This window comes from Gastrolobium bilobum, unplaced genomic scaffold, assembly GCF_033153095.1.
Source record: "Gastrolobium bilobum isolate Gb01-03AN ecotype WA unplaced genomic scaffold, APGP_CSIRO_Gbil_v1 utg913, whole genome shotgun sequence".
Lineage (NCBI taxonomy): Eukaryota > Viridiplantae > Streptophyta > Magnoliopsida > Fabales > Fabaceae > Gastrolobium > Gastrolobium bilobum.
This window is the reverse complement of record NW_026900059.1, coordinates 1,134,616-1,159,245: the sequence shown is the minus strand read 5'-3', so window position 1 is coordinate 1,159,245 and position 24,630 is coordinate 1,134,616. Positions and strand designations below refer to the sequence as shown.

Sequence of the window (24,630 nt, the reverse complement as noted above, 5' to 3'; positions counted from 1 at the left end):
GCCCTGGGATGTGTTTTTGTAGTTAATTTCATTTATCAATATTCTTTGAGTTTTTTTTTTTTTTTTACTTTAGGTTGGGGTACTAGATTAATGGTTCACTGATTTAATCAGTGGGTTACCGGTTCTATTGTATAAATTAAATCTATAATAAATATTAAATTAGAAATATCTTAAATAATAATTTGAGTTGGTTTAATGTATGTGCTATGAGTTATAATTCACACGATAATCTCATTCGTGATATTTTTCAATTATTTTGTTCAAAATTTCACAAAATTAATTTAAAAAAAAAAAAGTATCAATTTAATATTAGTTGAATTCAGTTCACCGGTTTCATACTGAATCAATTGTATGATCTAATACCTAAATCAAACTGGTTGGAGATTCGGTTTATGGGTCAACCAATCGATTTCACCGGGTTGTTATTTTTATAACAATGGCAACACCTACTATTCATCAAGTCAAAAGTTCAAATCTTCAATATTTTAGTTTATCTTTTGCGTCATTGCATACACTAATTCAGTTTTTTCATCAACTTCATCTTTGAGCACCCCATAAAATGGAAAACTGTATGATGCTATATCTTGGCAAAAGAAAAACATAATACTAAATTAAACTTAGTTTATCATCACATATCACTTTACGGAAATTCTAGAAAAAATTGATTCAGGTTATTTCATTATTATGAAGTATAATTTCGATTTTCGAGGATACATTACGCGGGGAGCCTGGATAGAGACATTATTAGTTCTTGCCGCTGCGTTTTGAATTAGTCAGGAATAGACCAGTAAGCTAGGCAATTGATTTCTCGAAATCGGTAAATGTACATTATTGTGTAACACCATTCTTACACAGATTATCCACATACAAATAACTAGCGATCAATATTAACATGTAATATGTGATGATAAAACCTTTGCATATTTGCAAAAGATATTATTTTTCTCGTGATATTTCTATAAAAGAGAGTAGTTTTACAACTGCTCTAAGTTCATCTATTAATTGGTTATCAATATTGGTAATATATCAAGGGGAAAAAAGTATCATTTAAAAGGATATAAGTTGTGTTCTCTTAGGTAATTTACACAAAGTATGACCGGTCATATTTTGTGTAAATATGAAAAATTACTTTTTTTCTCTCCTCAGTCACATTGCTGATGTGTAAAATGAAAAAAAAAATTCAAATTTATATAAAATATGACCAGTCATACTTTATGTAAATCACTAAAAATACACAACTTATATCGTTTTGAATGACACACTAAACTCATTTAAAAATATCCTTGGTTACTGTCTAATACACGTTGATCATTTGTACATTGATCGCCTATGGAAAAATGGCACAAAGTGTGTGTGGAGCATTTACTCCTAGGCGGTCATTGTTCATTACGCTGACACTATTACCTTGTGTCAAACGTTTATGTGGCTGGCTGCTATATAAAATAATTTCTCCAATATATAATGTGTGTCATTTAAAAAGATATAAAATTAGAGAAAATTATTTCATCAGTCACCGGAGATAAAATTATCTTCAGTGAGTTCAAAGCGACATCATTTTGGGGTTATACGATTAAAAAATTATAACAATAAAGACTAATATAACCCTGTAATATATTATAATTACAAAAATACCTTGATTTCCGCCCAAACGTCGTTTTGAGTCACTAGAGATAACTTTATCTCCGGTGACTGGAGAAATCCTTTACCCATAAAATTATGTGTCAAACGTTTTAAAAGAAAAAAAGAGATAGATAAAGATGGAGAGAGCATGGACAAAAATAAATAATAAAAGTATAGATTCCACCTCTTTGTGAGAATGAAATGACATAAATCATGTCATTTAAGAGGACAAATATTTTTCCCTTATATAAATCTGATCTGTCGTTATCGTGGAAAACGATTCCCACCTTTATTTTTTTTGTCCACTTTTTCTTCTCATTTATCTATCTTTTTTCTGTCACTTAAAATATTTTGACCAACCTAATGCTTCTACCCCGACATTAGACAGGATTTGTTAGCCAATTTTGTAGTCGGACTCGAAACTATAATTTTGAAAATAAATAATTAAATGAATGAAAGAAAATAAAAGATTTAATATGGTTTCTTCTCTTCCCATTGCTCAGTATATAATTTAGAAGATGACTGATAGATTGGTTCCTCTTGAAATCAATACCAATAATGGAAAGAATCCAGCCATGGATGATGCGACAACATTTGTTTATTCCAAAGATTAGCATAAATCCGTGGTTTACCTTATGCAAAGAAATAAAAAAAAATGTCTGGTGGCGCCGAAGTTCAGAGTTTCACACTGCATAAGATTTTGCTCCTAAAATATTCCAGGAAATTTTCCATTTACGGGATAGTTTACATGCTATTCATGATAATTATATAATTTAGGTCTAAATTCTAAATAATATACAATTTCACTGAATTAAGTTCCTTACTAAAGAACGATTGAAAATACATTATGATGCTTGCAGACACTTAAATAAAAGAATATGTAAAGAATCAATTCAATTCAAAAGCAAGCTGTTGGGTGAGGCTACATTAATGATTTTATATATCTCAACACGCCCCCTCACGCGAAAGTCCAATGGGCTTGAAGGGTGGACAATGCACAGGGCCCACCTAACTGTGCTAAGAAACGCCACAAGAGAAAGTGGAGGGCGGCGAGGCTCTGATACCATGTAAAGAACCTTGGGATACACCACCCCAAAAGCTAGCTCAAAGGGTGAGAGTGCTCAAGACCTTATAAACTCTACATTAGTCGCACATACAACCAATGTGGGACTATATATCTCAACACCCCCTCACACGAGAGCCCATTGGGCTTGAAGAGTGGACAGTGCAACAGGCCCAGCCTAACTGTGCTAAGAAACGCCACAAGAGAAAGTAGGGGGCGGCGAGGCTCTGATACCATGTAAAGAACCAATTCAACCCAAAAGCTTAAGTTGTTAGGTGATGCTACATTAATGGTTTTATATATCTCAACACGCTCCCTCACATGAGAGCCCACTAGGCTTGAAGGGTGGACAATGTACAGGCCCAGGCGAAGAAAGAAATTCCACTAGAAAGAAAGTGGGGGGCGATGAGGATCGAACCCGGGACACGAGGCTCTGATATCATGTAAAGAACCAATTCAACCCAAAAGCTTAAGTTGTTGGGTGAGGCTACATTAATGGCTTTATATAGGGGTGTTCGCGGTCTGGATTGGATCGGTTTTGGAAGCAAAAATCATCCGATCCAATCCCTTCGGTTTGATCATATAATCATCCATTCGGTTTTGATTTTTTTTCAAATCCGATCCGTTCCAATCCAATTTTTTTCGGTTTGGATTGGAACGGTTTTCGGTTTTTTGAAAATCTTAAAATTTATTTCATGATTATTGTGCAAATAACATCTTTTATATACATTGGCTTTGTAATTTTTTTTTTTTGAAATACAAAAGCATTGGTAAACTATAATATAATTTTTTTAATTTTGGCAATGAGATATGAAGCTCTACAAAGATAAAATTTTGTTGATGGGACATGACTAGATTTTTTCTTGGGTTTAGTTGATGGGTTAATGGGTTTTGAGTTTAGAAATTTTTAGGCAATGATTAGGGAAATACCCAAGTAGATAAAGGAAAATTAATATATTGGATCGGTTTTCATCAACCCATCCAAAAAATGATCCAATCCAATTAAAATTTGCGGTTTTTAATCGGTTTTCGGTTTTTCGGTTCGGTCACCGCGGTTTGAATCGGTTTGGATCGGTTGATGAATACCCCTAGTTTTATATATCTCAACACGCCCCCTCATACGAAAGCCCACTAAGCTTGAAGAGTGGACAATGCAACAGGACCAGCCTACCTGTGCTAATAAACGCCACAAGAGAAAGTGGGGGCGGCGAGGCTCTGATACCATATAAAAAACCAATTTAACCCAAAAGCTTAAGCTGTTAGGTGATACTATATTAATAATTTTATATATCTAACAGAATAAAAGACAAGTGGCGTGGAAAAGGATAAACTTCCAATATTATAACATAAATCTTTAATACAAACTAATACTAATTGAGCAACAACTTTATTGATAAACTTTTACTTACTTTATAAATTTTAATCACTTTTATAATATAAAAATAATGACAGTTAATTAGGTGAGTTAGTTCATGTAATCCATTTCAATTGAACAAGAATGAGATGTTGTTATTGTTTACAGTAAGAAGAGTTAATAATAATGTTTTGCAAAATAAATTTTTATATATGGGTTTAATAAGAGTTATGTTGTAGGAAAAGTGATTGTGTTATGTTATAGAGATTCGTTTTGCGTGCCAAAGTTTTTTTTTTTGGTTTCAAAAATTGTGGGTCCCACAAAATGTTGTGTGTGTAGGAAAGTTGTTGTGGTCATGTTAAATTATAGATACAAAACCCTTTATATATATATGGGTTTTGTTTTTATCCTTTCTCATGAGAAAAGGAATTTTTCTATACACACATGTTTAAGGTAGGTCCCATCATTAAAAAATTAAAATTAAAATAAAAAACAAAACACACATATCGATGTATGAGTGACATGAGAAATACTTTCTCCAACAATATAAGAAAGTATTACTATATATATATATATATATATATATATATATATATAGAGAGAGAGAGAGAATGATCCGTTTACAAATTTTTGCAAATTATACTATGTACTCCCAGGAGAAATAGTATAACCTATTTTTCTCCCGGGGGAACATAGTGTAGTTTGTAAGAGTTAGTAAATAAAAAATTTGTAAATATAACTCTCCCCTATATATATATATATATTTTTTAAATTTAACTCTATCTTCTCTTTCTTATTTATTTTATATTTGTTGGAATATTCAAGTACGATGAAGTCATGCAGAGTGCATTAGTTGACAATGGATTAAATGAAAATTATATGAATAAGAGGACATGTGAATCCAATTTTTAAGTTTTTAGGTTGAGATATAGTATTGAATCCACTTGTTGTAATTTATCTAGTTTTGCCCATTAATGATAGTTTTCCATCATGGACTCTCCTAGACCCACAAAACAACGGTATCAAAGCTAAGTTGAACTTGGATTAAGTGGGTTGAATACTTGAACTTAAGAGTACTCAAAAAGGCTTTCGTAGAGAGCGAACATATTAATTAGAGTTTTAGAACCAATAAATTCAATGTTTTAAAATTTTAAGTTGAAATAAAATATTTAATCGATTAGTGATAATCTCCCGCCGTGGCTCCCCCTGCCGACATTATTTTCATTCATAATTGACGTAGCTTAATTAACCCCGTGACAATCATGACTCGGGATATGTAAGTAAGGTGGGATGTGCGTTGGAAAGCAAACTCAAGCAGAATCCGTACAATATATTTCCTCAAATAACGAAATGAGCCTAGAGATATCCATACACGTATGTATTTGACACGCAAATCTATATATTTAATAGTTTATGACATGACATCCAACCTAATCACGATTACTTATCATTAAATATTTATTTATGTGAACGCCCATTACATTATAATCAAAATCATGTTATTTCCTATTGGATAAACTCTACAACTTTAAGAAATATATTTTTGGTACATTGAATTCCAATAACAATTATATAGGCAGCTCGTATTATGACTTTGCTAATTACTAACATAGTTGTGAGAACAAAAATTGATCTAAATCGAATAGTTTGACCATTTTAAATTGAACCAAATGATTATCCAATTATAATTTAATATCAAGACCATAATAATAATCTGAACACGTTATATTAATCAAAACTTGATTGAACCAATTAGTTTAACATGTTAAACAACCAAAAAAAAAATTAGTCTCCTCAATCAATTCACCATTCAGATTAATTCAATTCAAACACTGTTGTACCTAAAATTAAAGGAGGTCTTCCAAGACCATTTTTAACAATCAATTCTAAAACTATTATTTAATATTCTTTTACATTTCATAACATTTTTATGTATTTTATAACGTTTCGTGCAAACTATTTTTATAACGAGGTAGATTATATTTACAAATTTTTTTGTTTACAAACTACACTAAGTACGACCGATCATACTTTAATCATATAGTGTGCGACCGGTCGTACTTAGTGAAATTTGCAAAAAAAATTTGTAAACGGATCCTATCCCTTTCATAATATGATCATGTTCGACCAATTAATTAATTGAAATGATTGAATCTACACCACACTTATTCTCAGTTACTACATACTATTGTTTTTTGTTGTTATAAACTGATATATATATATATATATATAGGCTTTATTAATCTCATGCAATAGGAGAGAACTCTCTCATGTAATAGAGATAATCATGTGTGGGACCCACCCACTATAGAAAAATAAAAAAGTAACACGAAAATCGATGTATGTGTTAGAGAGAAAAGTTCTCTCCTACAACATAAGAGTATATTTTCCCTATATATATATATATATATATATATATATATATATATATATATATATATATATGGGTCAAGAAAATTTTACATCGGTATAAGTTACAATCTCAATCTTGATCGTTGAACATTTATATCTTATGGTTCTAATTTCTTAGATATTTGAGCCGTCAGATGCAAGCAAATGAATGATCAAGATTTGATGTAAGACTTCTTATTCTTATGTCAGTGTAAGAATATCTTGCCCATATATATATATAGGAAAAAAATATTTCTACAGTCACTTTAGATAAGGTTATCTACAGCTATCCCAAAAACTATGTCGTTTTGATTAATGAAGGGTGTTTCTGTAATTTTAGGTGAATTAATGAAGGGTGTTTCAGTCAAATGTATATGATAAAAAATAAACAAAATTACGAAAACACCCTTTATTAATTTACCTAAAATTATAAAAACACCCTTCATTAATTAAAATGACGTAATTTTTGGGTAGTTGTAGATAACCTTATCTAAAGTGGCTATAGAAATGTTTATCCTATATATATATATATGCTTTAATGTTTCTTCCGTGAATGCAGATACGTTATTTACATTCACTCCCAAAATGACATCGTTTTGAGTTAAAAGATTAAAAAATTATAATGATGAAGACTGTTATAATCTTGAACTAAATTATAATTACAAAAATACATTGATTTTTGTCCCAAAACGACATCGTTTTAGACTCAAATTGTCGAAAAAACCAACTTTTATATGTGTGTGTGTGTGTAAATTTTGACGGACTGGTACGAGATCTTCAACATATCGTCATTTTCTTCATCTGATCTCGGACATTTCTTATGGCTCAGCTTAATGTGTCTAGCTAAGGGGGTGTTCACAGTTTTGGCTTTGTTCATATTAAATATTTTCAAGATCTTCTCAATGTATTTTTCTTGACTCAGCCAAAGTAGCTTTCTTTGTCGGTTTCTAATTATCTTTATTCCAAGGATCTGCTTTACAAGGCCGAGATCTTTTGTTGCAAAGGACGAGCTTAACGTCTTCTTCAAGGCGGCTACCCTTGATTTGTCTTGTCCTATAATAAGCATGTCGTCAAAAATATAAGAGCAAAATTAGAAAGTCTCCAGCTTCATATCTCTTAACAAATATGCAGTGGTTGACTTCCATCTTCATTAACTTGTGCTCGGTTATGAAGGATTCAAATTTATTGTACCACTGTCGAGGCACTTGCTTTAAGCCATATAGGCTCTTCTTCAATCGGACAACCAGATTTTCTTTGCTTGGAGTTCGAAACCCTTCGGGTTACTCCATATAAATTTCTTCTTCAAGGTCTTCGTAAAGGAATGTCGTCTTCACATCCATATGTTCAACTTCGAGGTCCATTGATGTTGCCATGGCTACTATAGTTCAAAACGAAGTACTTTTCACTACAGGAGAAAAAAACTCTTCAAAATCAACTCTTTTCTTTTGGTTGCAGCCTTTCACCACAATTCTAGCCTTATATCTTGGCTTTTGGCTGTTCTCCTCATGTTTGATTTTGTAGACCCACTTATTCTTTAAAACTTGTCTTCTTTAAGGCAACTCGGTCAACTCATATGTTTGATTTTTATACAAGGACTTCATCTCGTCCTGCATTGTGTTCTCCCATTCTTTCTTGTCTGAGCTCATCATAGCTTTGAGGCTCTCCATCTTCAACAACAACAATGTACTCTTCATGTGGGTACCTTATGGAAGGTTGTCTCACTCGTGTAGAGTGTCTGGTTTGGTTTTCATGTTAAGAGTCTGTCTCAATATGCTCATCTCTGACCTCATTATCTCGGACCTCATCATCTTCGTCTTGTTGCTGGTCATTTACTTCATTGTTTTCTTGGTTGTTTTCTCCCCCAGCTTCAACTCGGACTGGATGGACGGGTTCTTCACGTCGGACAGCAACCCGGACTTTGGGCTTTGAGATATTACTGATTGTCTCGTTCTCATGAAAGATTACATCTCAACTATTCACTAATTTCTTGTTGATTAGATCCTAAAGTTTAAATCCAAACTCACATCTTGGCTAACCGAGGTATATGCATTCCTTAGTCTTAGCATCAAGCTTCGCCCTTTCGTCTTTAGGGATATGCACGAAAGCTCGGCATCCAAATACCTTCAGGTGATCATAGGCCATTTTTCGACCTGTGCAGACTTATTCAGGAATTTCTCCTTCTTGTGGCCGTGATGGTGAGAGATTGATCAAGTCAATAGCAGTTCTGACGGCTTCTCCCCAGAATGATTTATGCAACTTGGAATGAGATAGCATACTTTTAACCTTTTCTTCAATAGTCTGGTTCATCCTTTCAGCAACTTCATTTAGCTGAGGAGTATTGGGGGTGTCTTCTTAAGTAGTATCTCGGCTGCTCTACAGTAAGCATCAAATAGGTCGCAGTACTCACCACCATTGTCAGATCGGACCACTTTTAGCTCCTTTCCATTCTCCCTCTCCACCATAGCATGAAATTCTTTGAAGGCTTGGAATACCTGGTCTTTAAACTTTAACAAATACACCCACAACTTGCGGGAATGATCGTCAATAAAGAAAACAAAATATTGAGCTCCTCTAAGGGATATCTCCGACATGCAACATACATCAGTATGGATGAGGTCAAGAATATATTTGCATCGTCTAGGTTGATTCGATCTCACAAACGAAACTCTGTGCTGCTTTCCAACTAGGCAATGTGTGTAGCTCTCCAGCACTTGGCCTTTCAACCCGGTCAGAAGTCCCTTCCTGTTCAGGATCTGAAATCATTTCTCGCTCGTGTGGCCAAAGCGTGTATGCCATAGCTCCATGCTAGGTCTATCTTGGACAGAGTTGGCTTCTCTACCATTGATTCTTCTTTGCATCACGTACAAGGATCCTTCCTTCTTATCTTGGGCCACTACCAAGTTTTCCTGGGCCAACTTCCATCTACCTCCGTCAAAATAGTTCACTAACATGGCATCATCAAGCTTTCCTACCAAGATTAGGTTCAGACGCATATTAGGCACATGCCTTACTTCCTTCTATACAAGTTGGCACTCGACATCCGTGGTCAGGGTTACATCACCGACTCTAACAATTTTACTTGTCACTTAATTTTTCATTTTCACGACCCTAAAATCACCACTTCTATAGGAAGATAAGAAACCTTTGTGTGGGGTGACATGGAAGGAGGCATCAGAATCAACAATCCAAGCACAATCATCATAAACTACATTCAAAAAATTGTCTTCTCCAACGAGGAAGATCTCAACATTAGCATTGGCAACCACCACAGCGGTGCTCTTGTCCTTTTTCTTCTTTGGAACAATTTGATCCAGCTTCACATTGTCGTTCTTCTCATCTTTCTATAGAGTCCTAAAGTCAAGCTTCTTGTGGCGAGGTTCCCATTGTAAAAACATTTCAATTTGTATTTTTGCTAGACCAGCCTCAAGACTTATCATGTATGTCACGACCTCGACTCTTGCTTTGGCCTCGGGTGTCAGAGCTTCCCTTGTTCTTAGCCACGTTTCCCTTGGAGGTCCTCGTCACACCCCATTCTCTTTCCTTAGCTTCTTCATTCAGGAGGCTGTCAGTTATGGCATCCATTGTCAGTTTTTCGTCAGGAGCTTAGTTACTTAATGTCACTACTAGAGTATACCAGCTTTCTGTCAGTAAACTCAACAACAACAAAGCTTACATCTTGTCATCAACCTTCATCTTAGCTTTGGAAAGCTGATTCACGATACCTTTGTAGGTGTTGAGGTGCTCAATCATGCTCATGTTGTCCTTGTGTTTCAACTTCACAAGTCTACGAACCAAGTGTGCTTTGTTCCTAAGAGTCTTCTTTTAAATCATGGACTCTAGCTTCGTCCATAACTCAGTACGCATTCGTGGACCTTTTGTCAATGTATTTCCTGATCATGGCCACAACCTTACGATTCAGGATTTCCAACTCCTTCTCGGTTTTGCCTCCAGGCATCTCTTCATGAACGATAGGCTCATACATGTCTTTACACTACAAATGGTCTTCCATCATATGTCTCCAGTAAGTAAAGTTGTCCGCGGTCAGCTTGAACATATCTCCGTCGTGAGCAATTCCACAAGTCTCTATCTTGTCTCCCTCAGAACCCTTTGAACTCGGGCCCTGATACCATTGTTGGGACGAGTTGGTCCTTCAAAGTCGATGCAGAAGCAATTGAATCTCGGGTCAATACGTCGAGCTAGGAGCTCGGTTCTAGCAGGTCGGCCTGAAGTCACCAGATCGGCCAACACGAAGCAAAAAAATGAAAATACATAGAGGAAAGAGACAGAGAAGAACACAGTCACATTTTAACGTGAAAAATCTTCTTTTATGTGAAGAAGTAAAAATCACGGAACATTAGTTCAGAAAATCTTTCACTATAAGAAAGATTATAAAGAGTTAAGTTTCCCTTGTTACACTACAGATACAGTCAAACATCACCAACAATAATAGTATTCTCAAACTTCTCTAAAGAATTCTCACTCAAATTTCTCTGTAGAGATATCCTCAAATTCACTAAGTAAAAATTACAAATGGTCTCATGCATTTATATAAAAGTGAGAGAAACCCTTTACCTTCTTCTAAAATCTTCTCATAATAATAAGGAAGTTAAGATGATTCGATTGTCTTGAGGCCTACACCAAATAATGAGGGTGAATCCATGCATTAATAAAAAAACACCACTCAACAAATTAAATGTGTTAAATGCTGCCAAAAGTTGGAGAAAAGTAGTCAAACTACATATCATGGGTATCACGTGGAATCGTGTATCACGCCAAGCCATGGCAGCAGTCATTTTGTTTCTTTGAGACACAACACGTTGTGAATCAATAATTATACACTGAACAGATGGCCCTTACTCTTAATTAAAAGAATTAAGAAAGCCCGCGAGGTCACGAATAATTTGAAAGGCAAAGTCTTTTACTCAATGGATCGGTACTCATTTTGAATTTAGGCTAATTGACTTTGTATTTGTTTCCATTTAAATGTATCTCACTTGTCTTTTTAATTTTTTTACTATAATTTTCTCGAATAAAACTTGTAAATATTTATAGTTTTTAAGTTGTTTTAGTTTATACGAGCTATATAAAAGTCTTTAACACCAACTATTTTATAGATACATGTTGAAATAATTTTCTATATATACTTAAAATTAATCTTCCCACTATTTTCTTTCAGTTGGATTAATTTAAAACAAAAAGTTTAATGGTAAGAGCATAACTATTAAAGTAAGACTATTAATTTATATAATCCGTTTTAAAATATTTATCATGTCAAAAAAATAAGCTTGATTTAATTTTGTCTATCATTTTTAAAAATCTAATAAGATATTAATTATTTTTTTACAACATTATTCTTATTTCTTAGTTCATCTAATGGGAATAATGTTTCTTATATTCTAGGAGATAATTTTATCTCTCACACATACATAAAAATATGTGAGACTCATATAAAAAGAAGAAAGAAAAAAAAAACATAGGTTCCATATATACTTTTATATATGTGTGGAAAATAAAATTGTCTTTTACAACATGAAAAATATTAATCTATTATCAAATATATAAAATGAGAGAAGATATATAATTTAATTAAATATAATTATATTTCCTTGTAATAAAAATATTTAATTTTTTAATCATTATATAATTTCCTTAAATTATATATATTTAAAAATGATTAATTAAATATTTAAAATTATTAAAACACGTGTCAATATAGTTACATCATTTTAAAGATAAAAACCTCATTCTTTTAAAGATTCTTCCTCGCACCGAAGATAATTTGTTTCGACATCTTCCTTCGTTGAATTTTTTATTCTTTTTATTAGAATATTCACATGTATTGTTGTGGTAGTAGCTAAGATTAGGAGATCCTTCCAAATTCCGAAAAGTTGGTGTTTTTTTGTTTTTCTTAAGTTAGTAAATTATACTCCACCTGTCCACCATGCTGAGGTTTTTCTAAATGACAATGCACCCTAAAGTACTCAAAAATTACACACTTGTACTTTTTTTATATTTTTCTCTCTCTAATATTTCTATCCATCTCTATTTAATCTTTATCTTTTATATCATTACTTTGCAGTTTGCAACCTGAGAAATATTTAATTATTTGAGGTTAAGAAAGCACTTGAGCAATAGGGCGCTGAAAGAGATATTTCAACTTTCCTTTTTTGAAGAAATATACGTGTTGAGAGGGTTTTTTTTTTTTTTACCATTGTAGCCCTTATGTAATAATTAATTATTAAATTGACCTTGATTATAAACTATTTCAAAAATTTAACCTTTCCAGAAAATATAACATCAATCTGCCTCTATTTGACCGTTGACTATGCAGCCTACCCGGGTATCTCCTTCCTATTCGGTATATTTTGAAATTTTTTACCTACCCGGATAGAGAGGAGGATACCCGAATATATTTCTTGAACCTGAAAAAAAAATTGAATTATTTACCCAGATAGAGAAAGTGCTACCCGGGTATATAAGCAATTCTCAGAATTAATTATTTACCGAATCTAATTCTTATCTCTGATTATCAGGGATCATTTTTTGTGTACAATCGTTAGAAAACCTTGGAGTGGGTATTCTGAAAACTAAGATATTTTTTATTTGGGGTGGTATTTTGAACCCCTTCATCCTGCTCATTCTCCGAAATTCGCTCTCAAACCCAGTTCAAGCCTTCGCTCTCTTTGAACTTCAAAGTCGAAACCTTTGTCTGTCTTTGATGTTGTTCTATTCATTTTCACTTTCTTCTAACAACTCCTTGTTCAAATTTCAATTCAGCCTTTCAGGTCTCATTTATGAAGAGCTTTTTCTCTGGCCATTTATATCTCTCCCAATGCAGGGGGCTCAATCTTGAATTTGGTCATTTCTGTAATTTCTTTTCTCTTTTTGTTCTTCTCGTCCACCAAAAAATACCCATAATCACTATTCCGGAGTTAGTAATATTGAAAACACATACCAGATTCTCTGGTTTCTATCCATTCTTATCAATTATATTTTCGGGTTCCTAACACTATATGTTTTCTCTCTCGCTATTTCTCCTTCTCGATTACCAATTTATCATTTTTCTTATAGCCTAACAAAAGTTCATCTGCATGCATGAAGGTTCGTTTCTCAAAAGTTTGTCTGCTTTCTGTTTATGGAGTTCACGGTACTTTAAATATTGCATATTAATAGGGAGAATTGTTCTTTTGGTTAGAGGCAAATCTGGCGATTATTTACCCTGGCAGCGCCCTCCCTGTCGGAGTAGATATAATTTTTCAAAATATACCCGGGTAGGGAGGGGCTACCCGGGTAGGCTATATGGTCAACAGTTAAATATGAGAAGATTAGTGTTATATTTTCTGAAGAGGTTAAATTTTTGAAATAGTTTATAATCAATGACAATTTGATAATTAATTATTACATAAGGGTTACAATAGTCAAAAAGCTGTGTTGAGAGAGGTCTAACATAAGACAAAGTTTTTCTAGGGCAATAAAAACGTGTAATTTACACTTTTGTAGTTAACATATAATTAAATATTTTTATAATTTATTAATTATAATATAATGTATTTATCATATTGCAAATATCATAATTTTATAATTAAAAATGATGCATTTGAAAACTAGAAATGAAAGCCTTTCGTGTAATACTAACTTTTAAATAGGCTTTTAATTAGTTTAAGATTTTACATTTTCATAAAAAGATTTAGGCAGAATATATATATATAACATGGTTTCAATAAAGGTTTCCCGGTGAGTTTTCACTAAACGTATGATGGTATTACTATTGAAGGAAGGGGAGGGTTATACTTAACACCAGCTAAATCTATCACCCTTACAACCAATCTAATCACCGTTAGATTAGAATTAAATCTAATAGTTAATTATCCCTTATAATCTTAATTTTTTTCTCTCACATCCCCTATCTGTGTGCCTCTCTCTCTCTAGGTTTTCATCCCATCTTTGTCTCTCTCTAGATTTTTTTTTGGGTAAACAAAAGGGGCAATGCCCCAAAAACAACAAAGCAAAAACAAAATAGTAAGAAGAAATAAACTAATCAGGTGCAGCAGCCCATATCTGAGCAAAGGACCCCTCTACATCAGCGAACTGAGTAATAAAAAAAATATTTTTTAATAAGATTAACGAATGACTTAAAAAATTTCATTGTCTTTGACAAACCGAGACCATTGCAGTATACCCTTAATCTTCTTAGGATCCATGGACATTCTCAGTTTGGATATTATGTTGCCCAAGTATCCGAATCATTTCTCCTTTAGGGTGTTGGAAGCCTTTACCACAAATGGTTTATAGTTTTTTTATATATATATACTCATCTATTATCCTTCCTTGCCTAAAAGTGGTGAGGCTCTCATATATGTTTTCCTGAGGTCGATCTCTAAATTGTTGAATAAAAGATTGCCATTGAACCTTCCAAATCTAGAGAGAGAAAGATGCAGACAGTGAGGGGATGGAAAGCTAGAGAGAGAGGCAGACAGAGAGGGATGTGAGAGAAAATATTAAGATTATAAGGGATAACTAATCACCATTAAATTTTATTCTAATCTAACGGTGATTAAATTGGTTGTAAGTGTGGTAAATTTTATTCTAATCTAACGCATTTAAGTTATTTCTCAATCACAAAAGTTTACATTAAGGTTTTGTTTTGAGTCTTAATTTTTTCCCCTAGTTATGGATGTGCTCAATGTAGTCAAAATTGAGTTTCTACGTAAAAATGGAAGGGGGTGGTAGAAACGTAAATCGTAGAAACGAGACGAAACGTAAAGTTTTTACTATTTAAAGTCAAGATACAAAATTATATAGATATGTATATACATATATATATATATATATATATATATGTATATGTATATATATATATATAAGTTAAATATTTCTACAGTCACTTTAGATAAGGTTGTCTACAGCTACTCCTTTTTAACTAAGTCTGACCAGTAAGACATAAAAATTATATTTTCTCTCTTCGCCACAACAGCAGACAATATCTGAGGAGAGAAAAAAAAAGAACAGCTTTATTGTTATAACTATGTCTTACTGGTCAGACTTAGTTAAAAAAAGATAATTATAGATAATGTTATCTAAAATAATTGTAGAAATATTTTTTCATATATATATATGCATGTAAAAAAAAATTACCAGCATTCGTGGTTGATATGGTTGTTGTTGGAAGCCAACGCTACAATGTCCCTGGTTCGAATGCTGGTAGATGAAGAACAAGAAAAAAAAATCACATAAGTCACTACTCAAAATTTAATAAATAACTTCATATTTAAAAGATACAAGTCGCATGACTATATGAGAAATAAGTCCAAAAATATTAAAAGAGAAAATTGAATTTAAAAAAATGGAAAATAGGTTTTTTTGAAAAAATAAAATATAAGTTTAACAAAATTAAAAAAAATAATAAAATTGAGTTTAAGTAAAAATGGTAAAAAAAACGTAAAAACTTGCGTTTCTACCATTTTTACTTTTCTACACGGCGTTTTTATCCGTTTCTACTAAGGACCATTTCTACTTATGTTTTAACACGTTTTTGTACTGCGTTTCTACCGTTTCTACGTTTTTAAATTTTTAGACTACTTTTTGACAATAATGGATATGCTAACAAAAGATATCTAATTAAGATGATGTATGTTATTTATAAATGATTTTGTGCTTATAGTGATTCATGTTGGAATCTAAAGAATTTACATGTAGTGTGAGTTTGCCACGACAAGACAGAAGAGATAAAGAAGATGTGGATATATTTTTACCAGGACCGGAGGCACCAAAAAAGAAGGCATTTAGATATTTGGGATCATTCTTACAAAAGGGGAGATATTGATGAAGATGTAAGCATTAATTTAAAGCAAGTTGGATGAAATGATATAATGTATCGAGTTTTTTAACTAATCACAAAATCTTTCTGAGGCTAAAAGAGAACTTTTATACAACAATAATAAGACTTATAATGTTATATATTGACTAGCACAAAAGTAATAGAAGCAAAAAAAATGAATATATTGACAAAAAGTTGGTGTAGTACCGGTTGGAGAAAATATAAAAGAACATATATTAAAATGGTTTGGGAATATTCTTCAAAAATCTCTAAGGTAATGTTTGGTTCAAGTCTTCTTAAAAGATACCCCGTCATCCTTCATTGGGTTTCATTGTTGCCTTCGTTTGGTACAAGTAATTTAAATTTTTTTCCATCAAATGCTGTTGCCTAGACTTCGTGAATGGTGTGAAAAAAGTGAAGAGGAACACTTGCAAGTTTACCACTTGCAACATGGTATTTCAATAAAACTGGGTAAATGGAGAAAGTGAGAGAAGCAACGTGACAATATTGCCCTTGCACAAACCATCGACGAAGAAATCAAGATTTACATCTGTGCAAAATTTGGTTTTTCAATGTGTGGGTTGCACAAGGTGAAATGTTCAGTGCACGATATCAGACATGGGAGGAGGCAATGGGCAAAAGGCAAAGATGCCTCGTGAGAAGAACCTCGAGAAGCAGAGGGTAATTTTTCTCTTCGGCGCTCTCTCCAACCTTGATAATTTATCATTCATCGCCTGTTTGATTGCTGAGGATTGTTGGGCATTAAATCCAGACTTTTATGCCTTCAACTTCTTGAGATGAATTGATAAAGAAGGGCTACTGTTAGTGCTCAGAAGCCAACATAATATTGCTCTGAAATTCACTCACGAGTTTGTGCTCAGAAGCGTTCTGAACATTCAAAAATTAATTATAAGGTTATTTTTGTCATTTCATCCTTTTTTTTCCCATCAATATTTTAACTTCAACCAAATACAAACTCACAAAATTTAACTTAATTTTTCTGGTAAAATTTTAGCCAACCAAACAACTTTTTTTTAACTTTCCTATCAAACTCATTTTTCCACTATATTCCTAGTAAATATATTTACCTAGTAAAAAAATATATCATCTACCAAACATCCCCAATGCTTTAGTAAGAAAAAAAAATACTTATTACCGAGAGCATGAAATAATGAAAGGAATCAGAGATTGGTTGAAACTCACTTTAGGAAAAGTAATAAAACAAGACTTAAAGAATTAAAAAATAAATTAACATATGACTTGTTTAAGGATGGTGTAGAGGAAAATTATTAGTATTATGGAATGATAGATTCTTTCTATGTTTTTATTTATTTATTATCCATATATATATATATATATGTGTGTTATTTTCCCTACTTATTGTTTATTTTCTCTCAATCTCTTATTGCCCTTATTTGGGTTCCTTGACTATTAAATTTAATTAGTTTGGGATAAAATTAATATTTGTTGAATTAGAGATAGATGAATTGGCTCGCTGTGTTGAATCTAGCTAGTCTCTCTTTTATACATTATTGATTATTGTAGGAAGAGAGAGGTATTGTGATGTGGATATCTTATCCTATAATAAAAGTGAGCCACGTAATGGTTAGAGCAATGTTGATATTAATAAAAAAAAATCTGACCATTTACTGAAAAAAAAAATTTGACCAAATTTCAATAAAATCATACAATAAATAAAACATGAGAAAAAAATTTGTCATTTTAAAAAATATAAATTGTATCATTTTAATTTTTAATATTATGTATCACAGATAGTACATAGTTATAATGTGAAAATTTATTTTTTTTTCTCTCTCTCTTCAATCACTTTAGCTGTTGCGAAGAAAGAATTTTTTTTTTCAATTATAAATATGTACTACCCGTAATATATAATATAAAAAATTAAAAAAATATAACTTATCTCCATACTTAACCCCTAAAATGTTAGCTTATGCATTATAGTATGTGTGAGCATGGTAGTTAAATTTCATTGAAAACCAATTCTCCAATAATTCCAAGCATTATTGGGCCTTTGTGTGGGTGGTTTATTTCGAAGCATACAACCGTACAAGGTACAAATGCATGTTTGGTGAAAGCTGATCATATAATTCAATGTCTAATCACGCGTGAAGAATTTATGCGTATACAAACGTACAAATGCATGTCAGTTAAAACAGCTTAATTTAACCCCTAAGGTAGCTTAGTTGGCAGCTGAGCTCCTAAGGGATTGCTTGGTGTAGAGATCAAACCCTGCCTCAAGCAGTTTCTTGAAAAGTCTTTGGAGGCCAGAGATAAGTCAAAAAATCTTCGGTTGGGGGATTAGTCTCGTCCTTCCTCCGGTTGCGAAGCTTAGTACACCCACTGTTACAATGAGGGGCTAGCCCAAACGGGCCGTACCCCGAAGGCATGGTGCCCGGAGAAGGTTGAATGGGGATACCTCCTCCTGGCAATGTACCAAAAAAAAAAAAAACAGCTTAATTTTTTAAAATAAATGCAAGAATAACTAATATTTTAAAATAAATGCAAGAATAACTAATATTTTAAAGAAAATATTATATTTATAATTTTTTTTGTTTAGAAACTCTTAAAAATTACACTAAGTATGATTTGTCATACTTCAATAAAGAATGTATGACTGGTCATACTTAGTGTAATTTATATAAAAAAATTGTAAACAAATCATTCTCCATATTTTAAATGATATTAAAATATATAATTAGATAATAGTATAAAAGTTAATATTAAAAATAAATTAAATTTGAATTTATCTATGTAATATTTACAAACACATTAGCACGTACAACACCTGTCAAGTTGTATTTTTCAAGAGAGAGTGTTAGTTTACGTTTGGGTTTAGAGTTAAATCTGTTTTATAGCTACCAAATTTGTCTTAATTATAAACTTCAAGAAATCTTAATTGGAGAGATTATGATACCATTTGTGGCTTGTGCATTACAGTCAAGTAAGGTGGTATATTAAAAAAAAAATTAGTTATTATTTTTAAAGGAGTTAGTCGTTTAAGATAAATTTAGTGGGTTTTATAAAAGAATTTAAGATAGAAATGAAACAAATAGTAATAGTGAGGCAAAGATAAAGTTCGACATTAAACTAAGGGATGAAAAGTATAAATCTGCCTTATATAAATTTTTAATTCCATTCGGAATCATGACCGGTTTCTTGTATCATCTAACTTGAGTTTATATTATAAACCGCGCCCGACAATTTTCATTCAAGAAAAATGTGCACGTCAGCACGTGATAAATGCGCAACTTTCATCTGTTAATTATTGAACAACTTACCTATCTATATAAATTGCCAAACAGCACTCCTGCAGATCAGCACCTTCACACCACCAATCAAACCCAAAGAGTGTAATCTGTGGGTAGTTTTTCTCTCCTCAGCAGATAACAACACAAGATTTATTCCAAACCAGCTTAATATGGCTTCCTTCGTTGGAACTAGTTTCCTTCCTCTGTTTCATTCTCAGTATAAGTATTGCTGCTTCCCAAGTATCTCAAACATCACCACCAAAGTCTCAGCTACAATCCCACAGAGGGTATGATATATTCTGGAATCAACAAAATAAAATAAAATAATTAACTATAGTAGAGTCAAGGATGGTAACATTTATTGTTATTTGATTCTCATTTTTCAGATAAACCTAGTGATAGCTGCTGCAGGAGACAATGCTGGTGAGGAGGAGGGCACAATGGTGAAGAAAAGCTACGAAACAAACCAACAGTTGCGGAGATCTCTCAATTTCTCAGGAGAGAAACCATCCACCCCAGTTTTGGACACCATAAATTACCCAATCCACATGAAGAACCTATCCATTCAGGTAGGACTAGCATTATTAAAAGGAGCAGTAACTAACTTGTGTTTTGTTTTTGCTCTTATAGATTTTATTCATGTTTTTTTTTTTCTATTGGGATTTGTAATTGAATACTTTGATTTTAATATTATAATCAGGAACTTGAGGCGCTAGCAGATGAACTCCGTGAAGAGATTGTTTATACAGTGTCAAAGACTGGCGGGCATTTGAGTTCAAGCCTAGGTGTGGCTGAGTTGACTGTGGCACTTCACCATGTATTCAACACACCTCAAGACAAGATCATTTGGGATGTTGGTCATCAGGTTATAATTACCAAATTATTTTCCTTTAGTATTTTTACCATAAACCTTAATCTTTTTTATGTGTCTAACCTTAATTTTCTGGTGGATGTTGACACAGACCTATGCTCATAAGATTTTAACTGGAAGAAGGTCCAAAATGCACACAATTAGACAGACCGGTGGGCTTGCAGGATTTCCAAAGAGGGATGAGAGTGTTCATGATGCCTTTGGAGTTGGTCATAGTTCCACTAGCATTTCAGCTGCCTTAGGTACACTATACATATATATATATATATATATATATATATATATATATAGTTTTTCTTTTTTCTAATCATTAATGTCATCATTGATTCAAATTAATACACTTTTTTTAATCAACTTTCATGTCACTTTCAGGGATGGCAGTTGCAAGAGACTTGATTGGAAAGGACAACCATGTCATTTCAGTAATTGGTGACGGAGCCATGACGGCTGGACAAGCATACGAGGCAATGAACAACGCTGGTTTTATTGATACCAATCTTATTATCATCTTAAATGACAATGAACAAGTTTCTCTTCCCACTGCAACCGTTGATGGCCCAGTTCCACCGGTTGGAGCTCTTAGTAGAGCCCTGGCAAGACTGCAAACTAATTCTAAGTTCCATCAACTACGTGAAGCCGCAAAGGTAACAGTTCAATTTTGAACCTTGAACTCCATTTATAAGCCTTTCTTGGTTTCATCATGGATATAAACTTCTTGGCCCAAGCCCAATTCGCTTCACTGATGCATATATAGACCATAAGCCACTATAATTTAATTTTACAAATTTGGTTTTGATCAAAAGTAATTTTATAATCAAATTATTCATGTTAGATAAATTTCTAAAAAGTGAGTAGATGTAATTATACTAGAACTAAACTTTGGTGACCAATGAACAGGGCATAACGAAGCAAATTGGAAGCCAAGCACATGAATTTGCATCTAAATTGGATTCCTACATGAGAGGGATGCTAGGTGGTTCTGGTGCTTGTTTTTTTGAAGAGCTTGGGCTCTTTTATATTGGCCCGGTAGATGGCCATGATGTGGAAGACCTTGTGCAGATCCTGAAAAATGTAAAGGCCATGCCAACACTGGGACCTGTTCTCATTCATGTTATCACTGAGAAAGGAAAAGGCTATCGTCCAGCTGAAGTTGCGCCTGACAAGATGCACGGTAACTAACTACATTTACAAGCCTTTTTATTTTTTACATTTTTCAAATCCGAAGTTGTACTTAATTTTGTCCATTAAATATAATGCAATTGGCTTCATGGGTTCTGTTTTGTGTAGGTGTTGTGAAATTTGATACTAAGTCAGGGAAGCAGATGAAGTCCAAAACAAGTACGCGTTCTTACACAGAATACTTTGCACAGTCTTTGAGTGCAGAGGCAGAAGCTGATGAGAGAATCGTTGCCATCCATGCAGCAATGGGAGGTGGTACTGGTCTTAACTTGTTCCAAAAGCGCTTCCCGGATAGATGTTTCGATGTTGGGATAGCAGAACAACATGCTGTGACCTTCGCTGCAGGCCTAGCTGCTGAAGGCCTTAAACCCTTCTGCGCAATTTACTCTTCCTTTCTACAAAGAGGTTATGATCAGGTCAGAAATTATTAAACTTTGGATTATTAATTAATCCAAACTAGCATTTTTCATGCTGAAAATTATAATAAACAACTATCTCGCCTAAAAATTTAAACCATGGGTAATAACTGAATTCGTGACCATTTGATCACTAGTTGCAATAATAGCATGATAATGAGTGAATTCAATCTAAAAGCTTTTGAATTGGTTGCATTAACACGGTAAAAAACCAATTCAACCCAAAAGCTTAAGCTGTTGGGTGAGGCTACATTAATGGTTTTATCTATCTCAACACGCCCCCTCACACGAGAGCCCATTGAGCTTGAAGGGTGGACAATGCACAGGCCCACCTACCTGTGCGAACAAAGAAATTCCACTTGAAAGAAAGTGGGGGGCGGTGAGGTTCGAACCCGGTACACCGAGACTCTGATACCATGTAAAGAACCAATTCAACCCAAAAGCTTAAGCTGTTGGGTGAGGCTACATTAATAGTTTTATCTATCTCAACAAACACTACCCGTTATTAACTTTGGCTTTGTTGTGTTGATTGTGGTATATATAGGTAGCACATGATGTAGACATTCAAAAGCTTCCAGTAAGATTTGCGTTAGACAGAGCTGGCCTAGTTGGTGCTGATGGTCCAACTCACTGCGGAGCCTTTGACACAACGTTCATGGCTTGTTTGCCAAACATGGTGGTTATGGCTCCTTCAGATGAGACTGAACTGATGCACATGATAGCCACAGCTGCAGCCATAGATGACAGGCCTAGTTGCTTTAGGTACCCAAGAGGGAAGGGTATAGGCTCCATTCTTCCACCTAACAATAAAGGCACGCCACTTGAGGTGATTATTCCAACTCAATATATACTTTCAAAATTTTCCTGGGTTTTTTTTTCTCCGGAGCTACATATATACATGTTTCTAATTGACATTTGAAATATAGGTCGGTAAAGGAAGGGTTTTAAAGGAGGGAAGCAGGGTCGCTCTTGTTGGTTATGGAACAATGGTCCAAAGCTGTATGGCAGCTGCTGAGGTTCTTGAAGCTCATGGTATCTCAACAACCGTGGCTGATGCACGGTTCTGTAAGCCTCTAGATGGAGATTTGATGAGGCAACTGGCTAGAGAGCATGAAATTCTTATCACAGTTGAAGAGGGATCTATTGGAGGATTTGGTTCTCATGTTTCTCATTTTCTAGCCTTGAATGGACTACTTGATGGTAATCTAAAGGTAAGACTAATTTCTGTTACGTTTCTTCAATTACTTTTTGTTCCTTCTTTATATGTAGATGGATTGTGCATAGGGTAGTAACCAATAGTTTCTTCGTTTGGTGCAGTGGCGAGCCATGACACTGCCTGACAGATACATCAACCATGGATCTCAGACAGATCAAATTGAAGTAGCAGGGCTCGGTTCGAACCATATCACAGCTACTGCTTTGTCATTAACGAATGTGCAATGGGACAGTCGTCTGCTTCTTAGCCTACGGATATAATTCTTAACACAAGTTATGCAAGCCTGTGATTCAATTTTAGGTGTCAATTTTAAAAAAAAAAAAAAATAAGCATTTTAGGTGTCACCTTAGCACATGTAATTAAATATTATATCACCAAAAGTATAGCAATAATGTAATTTAAAAGCTTTGGTGTATCTGACTAAGAAGGACAAGTGAGTAGCACCCACAGCTTCTTTAACCTTGATTGGAAGGAGTGGATCAGGTTTTGACACTGTTCATAAAGGGAATGAGGGACGCTGTTAGTCGAGCGGGGTATGTTGCGAGAAATTTGGCTGCAGAAATTAAGGATATAGGTGATGGTAAAATGAGTTAAAGGCTTTGGCTTTTGGCAACACCACTCCATATTAAATGGCATCCTCCTGACGTGGAATGGGTTAAATTAAACACTGATTAGAGCGGCAAAGTGAACAGCAGGTGCTGCAGCGTGTGGAGGGCTTTGTAGAGGGTCAGATGGACAATGGCTTGGCGGATTTGCGTATAAAGTGAGCATCAAATCAGCTTTTACAGCAGAGCTATGAGATGTTTTGAAGGAGCTGGAATATGTATGGGAGAAAGGATATAGGAAGATCTTACTAGAGAGCTACTTCAATTCGGATCTATGTAGTTTATTTCTGGCAGATCTCTAGTCTCTCAGTAGGATCCGTATGTTAGTGTCAGTTTTTCTTTGTTGTCTTGGGCTGTTTAGACCTTTGATTCAAAAAAAAAAAAAAAAAATCAAAAAACCTCACCTGTTATTAATTCAAATCACTTATATATTTTTATTTTTTTTTAATCACTTAACTGCCTGTAATTTTTTTTATTTATGCTCTTCCTTAACATGATTAGAAAATTAATTAAGTTATATACATTCTGCCTTTCTTAGAATAAAAAATAAAATAATAAAGGAAAAAATAAAACTAAATATCATGAAAACTTATATCGCTTAATAAAAAATTAAAATAAAAAATATCAAAAAAATAAATTAAATGTATTATGTGTTTAAATAAAAAAATGTATAAAAAATACAATAAGAACACAAAAATAAAAGAAAAATTAGACCGAACATATAAAAAATCACAACAGTAACAAAAAAAAGGCTCAAATTTAAAAAAAATGGTCTAAATGAAAACAAAAATTATTGAAGACAAAAAAATAGAAGAATCAATTAAGATAA

The 24,630-nt window shown here is 33.4% G+C and overlaps 1 protein-coding gene across 1 annotated transcript; it reads left to right on the top strand.

Annotated features, from left to right (window-relative positions):
* The first annotated feature begins 19,684 nt into the window (after nt 1-19,684).
* LOC133295107 (probable 1-deoxy-D-xylulose-5-phosphate synthase 2, chloroplastic) lies at nt 19,685-23,464 on the top strand. Its single transcript, XM_061493904.1, has 10 exons — nt 19,685-19,801; nt 19,901-20,083; nt 20,215-20,379; nt 20,477-20,627; nt 20,758-21,029; nt 21,283-21,556; nt 21,673-21,980; nt 22,525-22,806; nt 22,907-23,191; nt 23,298-23,464. Exons 1-10 carry the CDS (start codon nt 19,685-19,687, stop codon nt 23,454-23,456), a joined length of 2,196 nt encoding a protein of 731 aa, XP_061349888.1. The 3' UTR covers nt 23,457-23,464.
* The last annotated feature ends 1,166 nt before the right edge of the window (nt 23,465-24,630 follow it).

Coding starts and splice junctions, on each gene's coding strand:
- LOC133295107 (XM_061493904.1), top strand. CDS start 19,685: ATGGCTTCCTTCGTTGGAACTAGTTTCCTTCCTCTGTTTCATTCTCAG. Junction 19,802..19,900: donor CAGCTACAATCCCACAGAGG/GTATGATATATT, acceptor CTCATTTTTCAG/ATAAACCTAGTGATAGCTGC. Junction 20,380..20,476: donor TTTGGGATGTTGGTCATCAG/GTTATAATTACC, acceptor ATGTTGACACAG/ACCTATGCTCATAAGATTTT.